The sequence below is a fragment of the Arachis stenosperma genome, chromosome 9, assembly GCF_014773155.1.
Source record: "Arachis stenosperma cultivar V10309 chromosome 9, arast.V10309.gnm1.PFL2, whole genome shotgun sequence".
NCBI classification, from domain to species: Eukaryota; Viridiplantae; Streptophyta; class Magnoliopsida; order Fabales; family Fabaceae; genus Arachis; species Arachis stenosperma.
This window is the reverse complement of record NC_080385.1, coordinates 35,539,812-35,556,025: the sequence shown is the minus strand read 5'-3', so window position 1 is coordinate 35,556,025 and position 16,214 is coordinate 35,539,812. Positions and strand designations below refer to the sequence as shown.

Sequence of the window (16,214 nt, the reverse complement as noted above, 5' to 3'; positions counted from 1 at the left end):
ATTACATTCAATAATGGTTAAAAAGTTTTATTGTTTTGTATAAGTATAGTATGTATTATGTAACGTGGATAAGTTCGTGACATTTTAATGGATAAAAAGTTTTAATGTTTAGAGTTGCTCTTACTCCTCCGACAAACAAAACAAACAAACAAACAAATAAATAAATAAAATAAAAATAAAAATAAAAATAAAAATAAAAAAGTGGCCACGGTTATTCGTTGCTTGTTTCAATAAAGTTAGTTTTTTCTCTTTTTGGCTGTGAATATTCCAATCCTTCCTACTTCTAATTGGTCAATGTCATCGCCCGCGTAAGAGAAATGAAGATTCTTCCCTCTCTTTGAAGTATTCAATTCTCAGATTAGGAAGACTAGTTACTCTCTAGTTAGTTTAGGGTTTTTATTTTTATTTTTCTGATTCCACCATCAACCATGGATATCCAGAAGAAGAGGGTGCAGTTACTCGTCTTCGTCGTTGGCATCATCGCTCTAAGCATAACAGGTACTTTGTAATTCGATTTCTGTTGTTCTCATTGCTGATTTAGTTTTTACTATTTAGAGCAACTCTTATTAATCTTGAATTCATGCTAATCATGAAAGGGAATAATAGTAGGTGATTGAGATTCAAACTTCTACACATTGAACCCTGACTTTAATTAGTTTTCTTTTTATGTCTAATTTAGAAATCTAAATTCGTTTGCGAATTGGACCCATTTTGCCAGATTTGTGTTTGCACTACATGTGGGAATTGGAATTCTCAAGAGAATTGAAATCCATGCTTGTATTTTGTTCCGGAAAAAAATAGAAGGAGAAGAGTTCACTTCTTGCTTGTTACTAATTACAATCACACTATAAGGGTGAGACTTAGAGATCCTAGGTTCAAATCCACCATTGGGGGCAGAGACTAGAGACTATGGTGCCAGTTTTAATAGGATTAACAAGGAAGGAGCAGCTTAGGCTTCCTTATATGGTCCCCAAAAGAAGATAAATCCAATTGAGAGGAAATTTTTTTATTTCTAGATTCTAGTGTTAGTTATAACTTATAATTATGTCTTTCTTAATTTCTTTCTTATCGAAACTGGCTTGATCTGCATGAGGGTAAAAGCTTTTCCAATTTTGACTGCTAGTTAGTGAGTTTTTTTTGTTTATTTTGTTTTGTTGTGCCTTTTTTTGCCCACTTGAAAGACTTCAATATCTGATCTTATTATGGGAAACAAATGCCAGCTACCTGAGTCAATTAAGCATTGTTTCGAATACTGGACCAAATATCTGGTTCTTCTAAAAGCTTAAGGTTATATTTTTTTTAATTCAAAAATGTTTTTAGTCCCAAAAAATTGGTCATTCTTATTTTCATCCTCCAAAATTTTTTCTTTGATAGTCTTGCATTGTCATTTATTTTTGATTGAGTATCTCTAATTAGTTAGTTCCCTCTCTGTTTATAGAGGCGTGGTATCTGGCATACACTATCTTCTTATGCTCATACAAGTGTGTTTCTTTCAGCTGAAAAATGCAGGCAGCTTGTTGGTGAGGAGGGGTCATCCCAAAGTGGGAAGTTCACAATCTTAAATTGCTTTGACATGGGCTCCGGAACTTTAGCATGTGCTGTTAAGGAAGGCGTGAAGCTCTATTTTTACAATCTTAGATCTGCTCATGTTGAAAGAGCAAGGCAACTTGCAATCGAGTCTTCCCTTGCTGATGCGGTGTCTCAGGGGATGTCACCGGCAGACTCTGCAAAACATGCACAAAAAGAGGGTAAGAAGGCAGCAAAACTGGCCTCTCGTAAAGCCAAACGCATTATAGGCCCTGTCATCTCTTCTGGATGGGACTTCTTTGAAGCCGTGTACTATGGTGGTACAGTCACGGAGGGTTTCCTTAGGGGCACTGGTACATTGTTTGGTGCATATGGGGGAGGGTTCCTTGGCGAGGAAAGGCTTGGTAGATTCGGCTATCTTGTTGGAAGTCACTTGGGGAGTTGGATTGGTGGTAGAATAGGACTCATGGTATATGATGTGATCAATGGAGTGCAGTTCTTGTTGAATTTTGTTCAAACGGGAGAACTTGAAGTTTCTGAAAAATCTGGAAAAGCCGATTCATTCTTCAAGGAAACTCCCGCTTATGATGACAGCTCTGAAAGTTCAAGTGTTTATGAATCATCTCCCAGCGAACAATCTAACACATATGAATCTGAGTACCAGAGCTATGAAAAATATGAAGATTCTGAACTCTGATGATTTTTTGGGAGCTCTTTTATATATTTATAATGGCTCAAACCACGGTTTGATGATATCGATTTTTTTTCTTCTTCAATGTATCTCTTTCAGTATAGTGTACAAATATTGCTAGAACTAGAAGTATCTTACCATATATCATATATACTCATTTCATTGTTGTCACGTGGAGTTAGAATCATGTCATAAACCATAACAGAATAAGAGAGATGTGGATGTAATTCTCTGTAATGGGATTTCTAGTTATACCACTTGCTTCCATGGTGAACATTCCTCCTTTGAAAACTTTCATCATTACTTGTATAGCAGTGCAACATTTCTTAAGAGCTGTGCCCAGGTGTGGTATAAAGGTTTAAAACCGTTAGCAAGGCAAGGCTAGGCTACTTCCCACTACCGTTCTTGTTTGAGAACAATGGAAATCTCGTATTATGTATGGTCATTTTTGGGGTAACTTAACACCAAAACCCTCACATTTTCTAGGAGCTTGCACTATCTTCCATTTGACCAGTGGGGAGTAAATCCCCATAATAGTCCCTGAGATTCGCGTGATTATTTAATGTAGTTTTCAAGATCCCGATTTCCTCATTGTAGTCTTTCAGATAGAACTTCGAGTACTCATAGTGATTCCTGGGCATATTTCTGGTGATGAGTCATCACTGGAGTACTTATGTGGCGTTGTTTTGCCATGCTGTAGCTGAGCTGGCTCATTTCCCACTATACCCACATCGGTTTAATTGAACAATCTTTTCTTTCTCTTATGGTGTAGAATCTTCAGCGCACCGGCAATTGGTGTAGTTTTTGGGTCAATTATATATGCAAGATTAAGAACCGAAAGAAGAAACATCATCTTATCATTCCAACGGTTGAAGTTCGTTCCATCAAAGCGATCCAACTTGACAAAATTTTTGATTCATGACCTTGAATGTGGTGTTTTGATTTTGTGCCATCTTCAAGAAATATCTCTCTAAAATTGTTGGGTATATGAAGATGGTTTCAAGACACAATTAGATCATTTTTTTTAGAGAGATATTTGTCCCTACACTTAGTTGCTATAGGGTTGATGACAGTACTCTCCTAGGATATGAAACCTAAAAATTTCTTAATTAGCAATAGTAAGAATTCTCAACTCTCTTGAACAAAAAAAATAAATAAATAAAAAAAAATAAAAATCTTAATAGTTAAGTAAAATGTACACTAGTACTTGTTTGTTTGAAATAGTGGATAAGGGCTTATTTATACATATTGCACGTAATAATTATAATTTGTTATGTACACAAATGGTTGTCTTTTTTATTACCAATAAATGTAATATTTTAAACATACACAATTATTAAAAGGTTGTGTCCCTTTAGCCAAATGGTACTAAATGGTTAGTAACCATTTATTAATATTAATAAATCAAATTTGTAAATACCTTTCAAAAATTATTCCAAATTTGCTGATATTTCTACGAAAATAAGAAATACCATTTAAAAGGGACATGAAATTAAAAATCAATTAATTACATGTAGTAGAGAAGAAAAATGGAAATTCAAGATATCTCCAACTCTGAAGACAAATCCCTCACCATTGAAGATATCTTCAACACAAGGAGCTAAGCATGTTTGTGCGTCGTACCATTGAAAATAATGAGGAAGCCGGAATTAGACCGAATAAAACATATTAGTCATTTGTAGCAGCAATGGGTGGTCACCGTAAACTAAATTTTATTGAAAAAGATGTGAAGAATTACATTACAAGGGAATTCGAAATGTTTCTGAACAAGATGATGCCAAAGAATTTGAGAAGTACTTATTAAGAACGAAAGGGAAGAATCAAAATTTCTTTTATGAGCTTAATCTTGAAGTTGATCACTCTATCAAAAATGCATTTTGGGCTAATGTAAGAAGTATGGCTGCGTATGAGTATTTTGAAGATGTTATTTCATTTGATATGACTTACAAAACAAACAAGTAATTTTTTCTGTTCTGGTTTCGGTTCTTTGTAATATAGTATTCGGTTCATACGCGCAACTAGTTTCGGTTCATAACGGATTTTTTTTTCTAGTGTCTATTACAGGTACAATTTAGTTTTTGGTTCTTTTGTTGGTGTGAATCACCATGGTCAGTCAAATACTTCTTGGATGTGCTTTGATAAAAAAAATGAAGATATTCAGTCATTCAAATATTTATTTGAATGTTGGTTTCGTAGCATGGGAAAAAAGGCACCAAAAGGGATTCTTACCAATCAATGTATATCGATGCAAAGGGCTACTGAGACTTGTATGCCAACAACAATTCACAGATGGTATATTTGGCATATTATAAAGAAAATTCCACATAAATTAAATGGTTACAAGAGACATAAAGAAATTGAACAAGAGATTAGTCATGTTATTTGGAACTTATTTACAAAAGATGTATTTGACAGAAATTGAAATGATTTTGTCATGAAGTATGATGTTGGAGGCAACAAGTGACTTCCAGTTAACCGTGGTTTGAAAGGTAGAGAAAATCGAGATTTTATGTGAAATCGAAAAAGTAAATTAAGAACATAAAACGTAAAATTTTAACAAGATTTAAATTGTATAATCGTCAGACTTAGTACAAATTTCGTAAAATCGATAGACCCATTTAAAATCGTAATATCGGAAGATTTTAAGAGTTAAATCGAGATTTTAACTACTACGGTGGTTTCATTCTAATTAATTGATGTTTTTTTTAGTGAAAACGGGTATAAATTTTAGTTCATTTTATGTCTGATTTTTGAATTTTAATTTGTCCCATTTTGCAGAGCTCTTTGAATATTGTCATTTATGGATTTCAGTTTATCTTGTTCACCACTTTTAGGCTTGGATGAGAAGCACACAAAGGAGCAAGAGCATGCATGCTTTTTTTAATAAGTTGATTACACGCAATAGCTCATTGATTCAATTTGTGAAGCAATATGATAATTGTCTAGGAAATAGAGAGTAAAGAGATAGAGAATTTGATGTTGCAGATTTTTATACTGTCATACAGTGTGCAACAGAATCATCAATAGAAGCCCAATTTCAGCATGTGTATACTCATGAGAAGTTCAGGAAAGTTCAAGCACAATTTAAAGGAAAGGTGAATTGCATTACAAGATCAACGCAATCTGCTCTAGGTTTTATAGCATATGAAGTTGTAGAATGATGCGTGAGCATCTTTTCTATCTTTTCCTAGTGAATTTGCATCTAATTTGTTGAGTTTAATCAAGAATTAATTATATTTTAGCCACTATAGATGATATTTTGAGTTTTGTGCAATACTATTTATTTTAGGTAGCATTCGGCTGGGTTTGATGGAGTTTCTGCAGCACAAGAATCAAAGGAGATGGCTGCGAGGAGCGACGCGCACGCGTGCCTAACGCGTGCACGTGAATTGGAGGTATCCATGGCGACGCGTGCGCGTGACTGACGCGTACACGTGAATTGAAGATTTGCTCAGCGACGCGTCTGCGTGACCGACGCGTTCGCATGACTTGCGAAGAAGACCAGCAACGCGTCCGCGTGACTGACGCGTACGCGTGACATGCGCCACGTGCAGAAAAATGCTGGGAGCGATTTTTGGGCTGTTTTGACCCAGTTTCTAGCCCAAAAAATACATATTAGAAGCTGCAGAATGGACAAATCAAGTGGTCTCCACCCATCAGCTGAAGACTTGTTAATTAATTCGAATTTAAATTCAAATCTTATTTGGAGGAAAAGATATTATTTTTAATTTTAGATAATTAAATTTTAAATTTATTAGGATTAGTTATAAATAGGAATTTAGATACCATCAGATGGGAACTCAGTACATTTTACCAGAATCCTAGTTTTCTTCTCTGAACCATAAGCAACTAATGCTTCATTGTTAAGGTTAGGAGCTCTGTCTATTTGTATGGATTGACTCGTTTGATCTTTCTAATTTAATCCATGTTTGATTTATATCTTAATAATTGTTTTCATTCTTTATTTTATGAATTTGGGTGGAGCAGAAGTATGACCCATGTTCTAATTGAGTTCTTGTAAAACTTGGAAAAGCTCTTTACTTGAACAACAGCTTGAAAACATATTATTCTGAATTTCTAATTGTTTGTATTTAACGGGATACGTGACATATAATCTCCTTATTTTTGGATAATTAGGATTCTTGTGGCATATAAACTAGAAATTGATCATCACCCTCTGATTGGAATTAATTGACCAAGGAATTGGCAGTTAATGAATTTTAGAGGAGACTAGGAAGGTCTAAGGAATTAGGGTCTAGTCACATATAGTTTGCCATGAATTAAATCTTGTATGATTAAAATAGTTAGTAAGGAAAATCAATCCAGAAGAATTGATAACTCTGAAGCCTTAACTATCTTCTCCATATTTTATTCCCAACTCATTGCTGCTTGCTTTCTGAAGTTCTTAATTTATTGTTTAATGCTCTTTAACCTTCCATCACTATTTTCTGTTTGTCTAACTAATCCTATCAAACACTATTGTTGCTTAATCCATCAATCCTCGTGGGATCGACCCTTACTCACGTAAGGTATTATTTGGTATGACTCGGTGCACTTGCCAGTTAGTTTGTGGTTGTAAAACACCGCACCAAATTTTTGGTGCCGTTGCCGGAGATTGATTGTGATTGACAACTACTTGTTGTTTGATTTCTTAGATTAGAGAATTTTTTTTAATTAATTTTATTTTAGTATTATTAATTTTTGTTTCTTTATTTGTTTATTTTTATTCCCGTAATTCTTTTTCTTTTCTTCTTTATTTCGTCCTTTCACGCGTACCCCCCTCCCCTGCTTGAAAGTCTCGTTTCCCATTCCCCTGTCCCCTCTTTGTTTTTATATTTTTTCTTTTGATTTTTCTAAAAAAATATTTTAAATAAATAAATAGCACTAATATTTTTCTTAATTTCTGTAATTAAGTTTGGTGTTACCTAGTTATTTTTATTTTAACTTTTATTTATTTATTTATTTATTTTATTTAGTATTTATTTTATTTCTTTACACAGGTTATCTCACTGAGAATTCTCTGCACTCTGACGTAGAGATTCATATTCTTTCTTGTTTTCTGTTTGTTTATGCACAGGAACAGAGACAAAGAACATCTCTTAGACTTTGATCCTGAACCTGAAAGGACTCTCAAGCGGCGTTTACAACAAGCAAGACTTTACAAGGCTGCAGAATCCACTATGGATCCGAATAATACTGATAATGTCAATGTGGCAAACCCGAATGGGAATGAACAACAAAGGAGAATACTTGGTTCTTTCTCCGCTCCTACAGCAGATCTGTATGGAAAGAGCATTGTGGTGCCTCCTATAGCTGCAAACAACTTTGAGTTGAAGCCACAATTAGTTATCCTGGTACAACAAAACTGCCAGTATCACGGTCTTCCCCACAAAGACCCAAATCAATTTATTTCTAGTTTTCTGCAAATTTGTGATACTGTGAAGACAAATAGAGTAAACCCAGATATGTACAAACTCATGCTCTTCCTGTTTGCTCTGAGGGATGGAGCAAAGCTATGGATAGATTCCCAACCCAAGGAGAGTTTGGATACTTGGAACAAGGTGGTTAATGAGTTTCTCACTAAATTTTTCCCACCAAAGAAGCTGACTAAGCTTAGGGTGGAGGTTTAGACCTTCAGGCAGAAGGATGGTGAGACTCTGTATGAAGCTTGGGAGAGATACAAGTTACTAATTAGGCAATGCCCTCCAGACATGTTCTCCAAATGGACTCAACTAGATATCTTTTATAAAGGCTTGGGTCTAATGTCCAAGATGTTCTTAGACAATTCTGTAGGAGGTTCATTGCACAAGAAGAAGACACCGGAGGAGACTATTGAGCTTATTGAATTGGTTGATAGCAACCAATATTTATACTCTTCTAACAGGAATCTTGTGAACTCTGAGGCTCCTCAGAAGAAGGGTGTCATGAAAGTAGAAGCTCTTAATGCTATTCTTGCTCAGAACGAGCTTATGTCTCAGCAAATAAATCTACTTACTCAACATATGGGTGGCATGCAAGTCTCAGCTATCAACACCCAAAATCCACCTCAAGAGATCTCCTATGACATGGGAGGAAATTTAGTGCAAAATGATAATTATGATTATGCTCAATCCTCTTCTGAACAGGTCAATTACATGGGGAGTGGTTCTAGAAATCCCAATAATGACCCCTATTCTCAGACATACAATCAAGGATGGAGAAATTACCCAAATTTTGGGTGGAGAGACTGATGAGCGGATAATTTATACGCTTTTTGGCATTATTTTTAGTATGCTTTTAGTATGTTTTAGTTAGTTTTTATTATATTTTTATTAGTTTTTATTTAAAATTCACTTTTCTGGACTTTACTATGAGTTTGTGTGTTTTTCTGTGATTTCAGGTATTTTCTGGCTGAAATTGAGGGACATGAGCAAAAATCTGATTCAGAGGCTGAAAAGGGTTGCAGATGCTGTTGGATTCTGACCTCCCTGCACTCGAAGTGAATTTTCTGGAGCTACAGAAGCCTAATTGACACTCTCTCAATTGCGTTGGAAAGTAGACATCCAGGGCTTTTTCGCAATATATAATAGTTTATACTTTACCTGAGATTTGATGGCCCAAACAGGCGTTCCAAGTCAGCTTCAGAATTCCCGGCGTTAAACGCCAGAACTGGCACAAAAGTGGGAGTTAAACGCCCAAACTGGCACAAAAGCTGGCGTTTAACTCCAAGAAAAGTCTCTACACATGGAAGCTTCAATGCTCAGCCCAAGCACACACCAAGTGGGCCCGGAAGTAGATTTTTACGTCATTTACTCATTTCTGTAAACCCTAGGCTACTAGTTCTCTATAAATAGGACCTTTTGCTTTTGTATTTGAAGGAATCTTTCAATCTTCGGATCATCTTTTGATCATGTTTTTATGATTGAACCCTCTTTGGGAGGCTGGCCATTCGGCCATTCCTAGACCTTGTTCTTATGTATTTTCAACGGTAGAGTTTATACACACCATAGATTAAGGTGTGGAGCTCTGCTGTACCTCGAGTATTAATGCAATTACTATTGTTCTTCTATTCAATTCAGCTTATTCTTGTTCTAAGATATCACTTGTTCCTTAACTTGATGAATGTGATGATCCGTGACACTCATCATCATTCTCACCTATGAACGTGTACTTGACAACCACCTCCGTTCTACCTTAGATTGGGTGGATATCTCTTGGATTCCTTAATCAGAATCTTCGTGGTATAAGCTAGAATCCATTCGCGGCCATTCTTGAGAATCCGGAAGGTCTAAACCTTGTCTGTGGTATTCTGAGTAGGATTCAGGGATTGAATGACTGTGACAAGCTTCAAACTCACGATTGTGGGGCGTTAGTGATAGAAGCAAAAGAATCACTGGATTCTATTCCGACATGATCGAGAACCGACAGATGAATAGCCGTGCTGTGACAGAGCGCGTTGACCATTTTCACTGAGAGGACAGGACTGTAGCCATTGACAACGGTGATGCCCAACATACAGCTTGCCATGGAAAGGAGTAAGAAGGATTGGATGAAGACAGTAGGAAAGCAGAGAGACGGAAGGGACAAAGCATCTCCATACGCTTATCTGAAATTCTCACCAATGAATTACATAAGTATCTCTATCTTTATTTTATGTTTTATTTATCTTTTAATCATTAATCCTCCATAACCATTTGAATCCGCCTGACTGAGATTTACAAGATGACCATAGCTTGCTTCATACCAACAATCTCCGTGGGATCGACCCTTACTCGCGTAAGGTTTATTACTTGGACGACCCAGTGCACTTGCTGGTTAGTTGTGCGAAGTTGTGATAAAGAGTTGAGATTGCAATTGAGCGTACCATGTTGATGGCGCCATTGATGATCACAATTTCGTGCACCAAGTTTTTGGCGCCGTTGCTGGGGATTGTTCGAGTTTGGACAACTGACGGTTCATCTTGTTGCTTAGATTAGGTACTTTTCTTTTTATTTTCTTCAGAATTTTTAAGAATGAATTCTAGATTTTCAAGGTGATGTTTTTATCATCACAAAAGCTGATTGATTCTCATCAATTTAGCTGTTAAATGTAATGTCCTGCTAAAGCTTAGCTAGCCATGTCTAATCTTTTTAGACTGAAGCTTTAGACTAACATTGCATGATTCCTGGAATTCTTATTAAAATTTTTGAATCTCTTTATTTTCTTTTCCATATAATTTTTGAAAAAAAATTCAAAAAAATTTACAAAATCATAAAACCAAAAATATTTTGTGTTTCTTGTTTGAGTCTAGTGTCTAATTTTAAGTTTGGTGTCAATTGCATGTTTCTAATTTTATTGCATTTTTCGAAAAATTCATGCATGTGTCTTCATTGATCTTCAAGTTATTCTTGATGATTTCCTTGCTCTGATCTTTAAATTCTCTTGTTTTGTGTCTTTTGTTGTTTCTCATATGCATTCTCAAATTGTTATAGTCCATAGTATACAAACTTCTAAGTTTGGTGTCTTGCATGCATTATTTGTTTTAATCTTGCTTTTCCATGTTTAGTTTCATTCTGTTGTTTTTCTTTTCTATCATTAAAAATTCAAAAAAAAAAATTCAAAACTATGTCTTTTCAAGTCAATAATACAGAGAATTGAAGATTCAGAACATTTAGCAGAGGAATTAAACAGAAAAAGCTGGGCATTCAAAACGCCCAGTGAGAAAGGAAAACTAGTGTTTAAATGCCAGCCAGGGTACCTGGCTGGGCGTTTAACGCCCAAAAAGGTAGCATTTTGGGTGTTAAACGCCAGAATGGATACCATTCTGGGCGTTTAACGCCAGAAGGACACTAGAGGGAAGATTTTGTTTTTAATTCAAATCTTTTTCAAATTTTCATAATTTTTCAAAATCAAATCTTTTTCAAATCATATCTTTTCAATCATATCTCTTTCAAAATCAATTTCTTTCCATTTTATATTTTTTTACTATTTTCAAAAATCCTTGCTACAATTAATGATTTACTTCAAAATTTTCAAGTTGTTACTTGCCTATTAAGAAAGGATCAAGTTTTAAATTTTAGAATCATATCTTTTAATTTCTTGTTAGTCAAGTAATCAACTTTAATTTTAAAACTTTCTTTTTTTTAAAATTGATTTTCAATCATATCTTCTCAATCATATCTTTTCAATCACATCTTTTTCAAAATTAATTTTCAATCATATCTTTTTAATTTCTAATTTCAAAATCTTTTTCAAAAATCACTTAATTTCTTTCCCAATCTTAATTTTCGAAAATCTCAATCAAATTTTCAAATTTCTTTTTATTATTTTAAAAATCTCTTACTTTAATTTTCGAAAATTCTTCCCCTCTTCTCACATCCTTCTATTTAAAGGACTAACACTCCTCCTCAAGGTGCAATTCGAACTCTATCCCTCTTGATAAGTTCGAATTCTCTTCTATCTACCTCCTCCTTCTATTCTTCTTTTCCTCTGACACCTCAAGGAATCTCTATACTGTGACATAGAGGATTCCATACTTTCTTGTTCTCTTCTCTTTCATATGAGCAGGAGCAAAGACAAAGGCATTCTTGTTAAAGCTGATCCTGAACCTGAAAGGACCTTGAAGAGAAAGCTAAGAGAAGCTAAAGCACAACTCTCTCTAGAGGGCCTAACAGAGCTTTTCAAAGAAGAAGAAGCAATGGTAGCCGAAAACAACAATGCCAATAATGCAAGGAAGGTGCTTGGTGACTTTACTGCACCTACTCCTGACTTCTATGGGAGAAGCATCTCTATCCCTGCCATTGGAGCAAACAACTTTGAGCTTAAGCCTCAATTAGTTTCTCTAATGCAACAGAATTGCAAGTTTCATGGGCTTCCATCGGAAGATCCTCATCAGTTCTTAGCTGAATTCTTGCAAATCTGTGACACTGTCAAGACCAATGGGGTTGACCCTGAGGTCTATAGACTTATGCTCTTCCCTTTTGCTGTAAGAGATAGAGCTAGGATATGGTTGGATTCACAACCTAAAGAAAGCCTGAACTCTTGGAAAAAGCTAGTCAATGCCTTCTTGGCAAAGTTCTTTCCACCTCAAAAATTGAGTAAGCTTAGAGTGGAAGTCCAAACCTTCAGACAGAAGGAAGGTGAATCCCTCTATGAAGCTTGGGAAAGATACAAGCAATTGATCAGAAGGTGCCCTTCTGGCATGCTTTCAGAATGGAACATCATATGCATATGACGGTCTGTCTGAACTATCCAAGATGTCATTGGACAATTCTGCAGGTGGATCTCTTCATCTGAAGAAGACGACTGAAGAAGCATAGGAACTCATTGAAATGGTTGCAAATAACCAATTCATGTACACTTCTGAAAGGAATCTTGTGAATAATGGGACTAATCAAAAGAAAGGAGTTCTTGAGATTGATACTCTGAATGCCATATTGGCTCAGAATAAAATATTGACTCAACAAGTCAATATGATCTCTCAGAGTCTGTCTGAAATGCAAGCAGCAACAGACAGTGCAAAAGAAGCTTCATCTGAAGAAGAAGCTTATGACCCTGAGAACCCTGCAATGGAAGAGGTGAATTACATGGGAGAACCCTATGGAAACACCTATAATCCTTCATGGAGAAATTATCCAAATCTTTCATGGAAGGATCAACAGAGACCTCAACAAGGTTTCAACAATAGTAATGGTGGAAGAAACAGGTTTGGCTATAGCAAGCCTTTTCCATCATCTTCTCAGCAACAGATAGAAAATTCTAAGCAGAACCCCTCTGACTTAGCAACTATAGTCTCTGATCTAATTAAAACCACTCAAAGTTTCATGACTGAAACAAGGTCCTCAATTAGAAATTTGGAGGCACAAGTGGGTCAGCTGAGTAAGAAAGTTACTAAACTCCCTCCTAGTACTCTCCCAAGCAATACAGAAGAGAATCCAAAAAGAGAGTGCAAGGCCATCAACATCACCCACACGGCTGAATCTGGAGAGGAGGAAGAGGCAGTGATTTCCACTGAGGAAGACCTCAATGGACATTCACTGGCCTCTAAGGAGTTCCCAAATGAGGAACCTTGGGAATCTGAAGCTTTTACTGAGACCATAGAAATTTCATTGAATTTACTTCTGCCATTCATGAGCTCTGATGAGTATTCTTCCTCTAAAGAGGATGAAGATGTTACTGAAGAGCAAGTTGCTAAGTACCTTGGAGCAATCATGAAGCTAAATGCCAAGTTATTTGGTAATGAAACTTGGGAGGATGAACCTCCATTGCTCATCAAAGAACTGGATAACTTGACTAGGCAGAGATTACCTCAAAAGAGATAGGATCCTGGGAAATTCTCAATCCTTTGTACCATAGGCACCATGAACTTTGAGAAGGCTCTGTGTGACCTAGGGTCAAGTATAAACCTCATGCCTCTCTCTATAATGGAGAAGCTAGGGATCATTGAGGTACAAGCTGCATGAATCTCACTTGAGATGGCAAATAATTCAAAAAAATAGGCTTATGGACTTGTAGAGGATGTCTTAGTAAAAGTTGAAGGCCACTACATCCCTGCTGATTTTATAATCCTAGAGACTGGGAAGTGTATGGATGAATCCATCATCCTTGGCAAACCCTTCCTAGCCACAGCAAAAACTGTGATCGATGTGGACATAGGAGAATTGATCATTCAAGTGAATGAAGAATCCCTTGTGTTTAAAGCTCAAGGATATCCCTCTGTCACCATGGAGAGGAAGCATGAAGAGCTTCTCTCAATGCAGAGTCAAACAGAGCCCCCACATTTAAACTCTAAGTTTGGTGTTGGGAGGCCACAACCAAACTTTAAGTTTGGTGTTGAACCCCCACATTCAAACTCTAAGTTTGGTGTTGGGAGGTTCCAACATTACTCTGAACATCTGTGAGGCTCCATGAGGGCCCACTGTCAAGCTACTGACATTAAAGAAGCGCTTGTTGGGAGGTAACCCAATGTTATATTTATCTATTTTCCATTGTTATTTTATGTTTTCTATAGGTTGATGATCATGTGAAGTCACAAAAATAATTGAAAAAGCAAAAACAGAAAGAAAAATAGCACACCCTGGAGGAAAAGCTTGCTGGCGTTTAAACGCTAGTAAGGGCAGCAAATGGGCGTTAAAACGCCCAGTTTGGCACCATTCTGGGCGTTTAACGCTAGAAAGGGGCACCAGACTGGCGATTAACGCCAGAAAGGGGCACCAGACTGGCGTCTAACGCCAGAAAGGGGCACCAGACTGGTGTCTAATGCCAGAAAAGGGCAGCAGCCCGGCGTTTAACGCCAGGATTGGCAGAAAGGGCATTTTGCACGCCACTTGGTGCAAGGATGAGCTATCCTTGACACCTCAGGATCTGTGGACCCCACAGGATCCCCACCTACCCCACCACTCTCTCTCTTCTTCACCCATTCACCAATCACCTCAATACCTCTTCCCCAAAAAAACCCCTCACTTATCAAATCCCACCATTCTCTTCACCACTCACATCCATCCTTCATAAAACCCCACCTACCCCACCATCCAAATTCAAACCACTTTCCCTCCCAAACCCATCCATAATGGCTGAACCCTACCCCTCTCTCCACCCCTATATAAACCCTTCTTCACTCCTTCATTTTCACACAACCTAAACACTACTTCTCCCCCTCAGGCGAACCACAAAAGCCCCCTCCATCTCCTCTATTTATGGCACCTAAGGCCGGAGAAACCTCTAGAAAGAGGAAAGGGAAGGCAAAAGCTTCCACCTCCGAGTCATGGGAGATGGAGAGATTCAACTCAAAGGTGCATCAAGACCACTTCTATGAAGTTGTGGCCATGAAGAAGGTGATCCCCGAGGTCCCTTTCAAACTCAAAAAGAGTGAATATCCGGAGATCCGACATGAGATCCGAAGAAGAGGTTGGGAAGTTTTTACCAACCCCATTCAACAAGTCGGAATCTTAATGGTTCAAAAGTTCTATGCCAATGCATAGATCACCAAGAACCATGATCAAAGTGTGAACCCGGACCCAAAGAATTGGCTTACAATGGTTCGGGGGAAATGCTTAGATTTTAGTCCGAAAAATGTAAGGTTGGCATTCAACTTGTCCATGATGCAAGGAGATGAACACCTGACAAACCCCAATTTGAGGGTTTGTTTTGTATTGAAATTAGAGTAATATGATAACCTTTTGTCACATTTAGCCTAGGAATTAGCATGGTTTTGTTATCTCTCCCGTATTTGTGCTTAAGTGTAAAAACATGCTTTTTAAGCCTTATTTTGATGAATTCTAGTTTCTCTTTGATTCCATAAGATGCCTTGATGTGTTTGCTAGTAATCTCAGGTTGAAATAGGCTAGGCATGGATCAAAGGAAGCAAGGAAGAAAGCATGCAAGAGGAGAGAAGCACAAAAAGCCAAAGAATTGATCTCGGCCAAGCACGCGTACGCGCACAAGGTGCTCGCGCGCACATCGCAGAATTAGCCAGGGACGCGCACGCGTACCGTGCGCGTACGCGTCGTAGCCCGCACGTGATTCTTTTATTACAACACGTGCCTGGCGATTTTGGAAGGTTTTAGCAACCAACTTTGGCGCCAAAATGCATATAAGAGCCAAGGATTGAAGGGGATTAACACACATTCACATCCATAGACTAATTCTAGATCATTAGATAGATAGTTTTAGTTAGTTACATTTGTAGAGAGAGAAACTCCAACTTCTCTCTAGGATTCATCTTCATTTTCTCAATTCTCAACCATTCCTTGGTGAGATCTATTACAACACTCAATTTACTTTGTTCATATTGTAGATCATCTTCTCTAATCTCAATTAGTGTTTGTAATTGTTCAATTCTTGTAGATCTTAGAATTAGCTTTGTTGTTTTGGATTCTATTGATTCATTAAAGATCTCATTTTCATTGTTGTTCATTGTTGATTGTTGTTAATCTCTTGTGTTGAATTGCTTTAGTTCTAAATCTCTTCTCAATTTTACTATGTCTTTCATTCTTACTCTCCAAGTGTTTGAGAAAATGCCAACTTTAGATATGGAGTA

General features: G+C 36.9%; 1 protein-coding gene and 1 non-coding gene across 2 annotated transcripts; one reads left to right on the top strand and one right to left on the bottom strand.

Annotated features, from left to right (window-relative positions):
• The first annotated feature begins 241 nt into the window (after nt 1–241).
• LOC130947288 (uncharacterized) lies at nt 242–2,475 on the top strand. The gene is made up of 2 exons (XM_057875947.1): nt 242–498; nt 1,497–2,475. The coding sequence occupies exons 1-2, from the start codon at nt 429–431 to the stop codon at nt 2,222–2,224; spliced, it is 798 nt and encodes a 265-aa protein (XP_057731930.1). The 5' UTR covers nt 242–428; the 3' UTR covers nt 2,225–2,475.
• A 9,800-nt stretch (nt 2,476–12,275) lies between these two features.
• On the bottom strand, nt 12,276–12,379 carry LOC130953600 (small nucleolar RNA R71). The gene has a single exon (XR_009075765.1). It is a non-coding gene; the product is annotated as a small nucleolar RNA R71 (small nucleolar RNA).
• Nucleotides 12,380–16,214: the final 3,835 nt, after the last annotated feature.

Excerpts from the sequence above, each read along its gene's own strand:
- LOC130947288 (XM_057875947.1), top strand. The coding sequence starts at position 429 with ATGGATATCCAGAAGAAGAGGGTGCAGTTACTCGTCTTCGTCGTTGGC. Across the intron at positions 499-1,496 it reads CATCGCTCTAAGCATAACAG|CTGAAAAATGCAGGCAGCTT; the intron begins GTACTTTGTAAT and ends TGTTTCTTTCAG.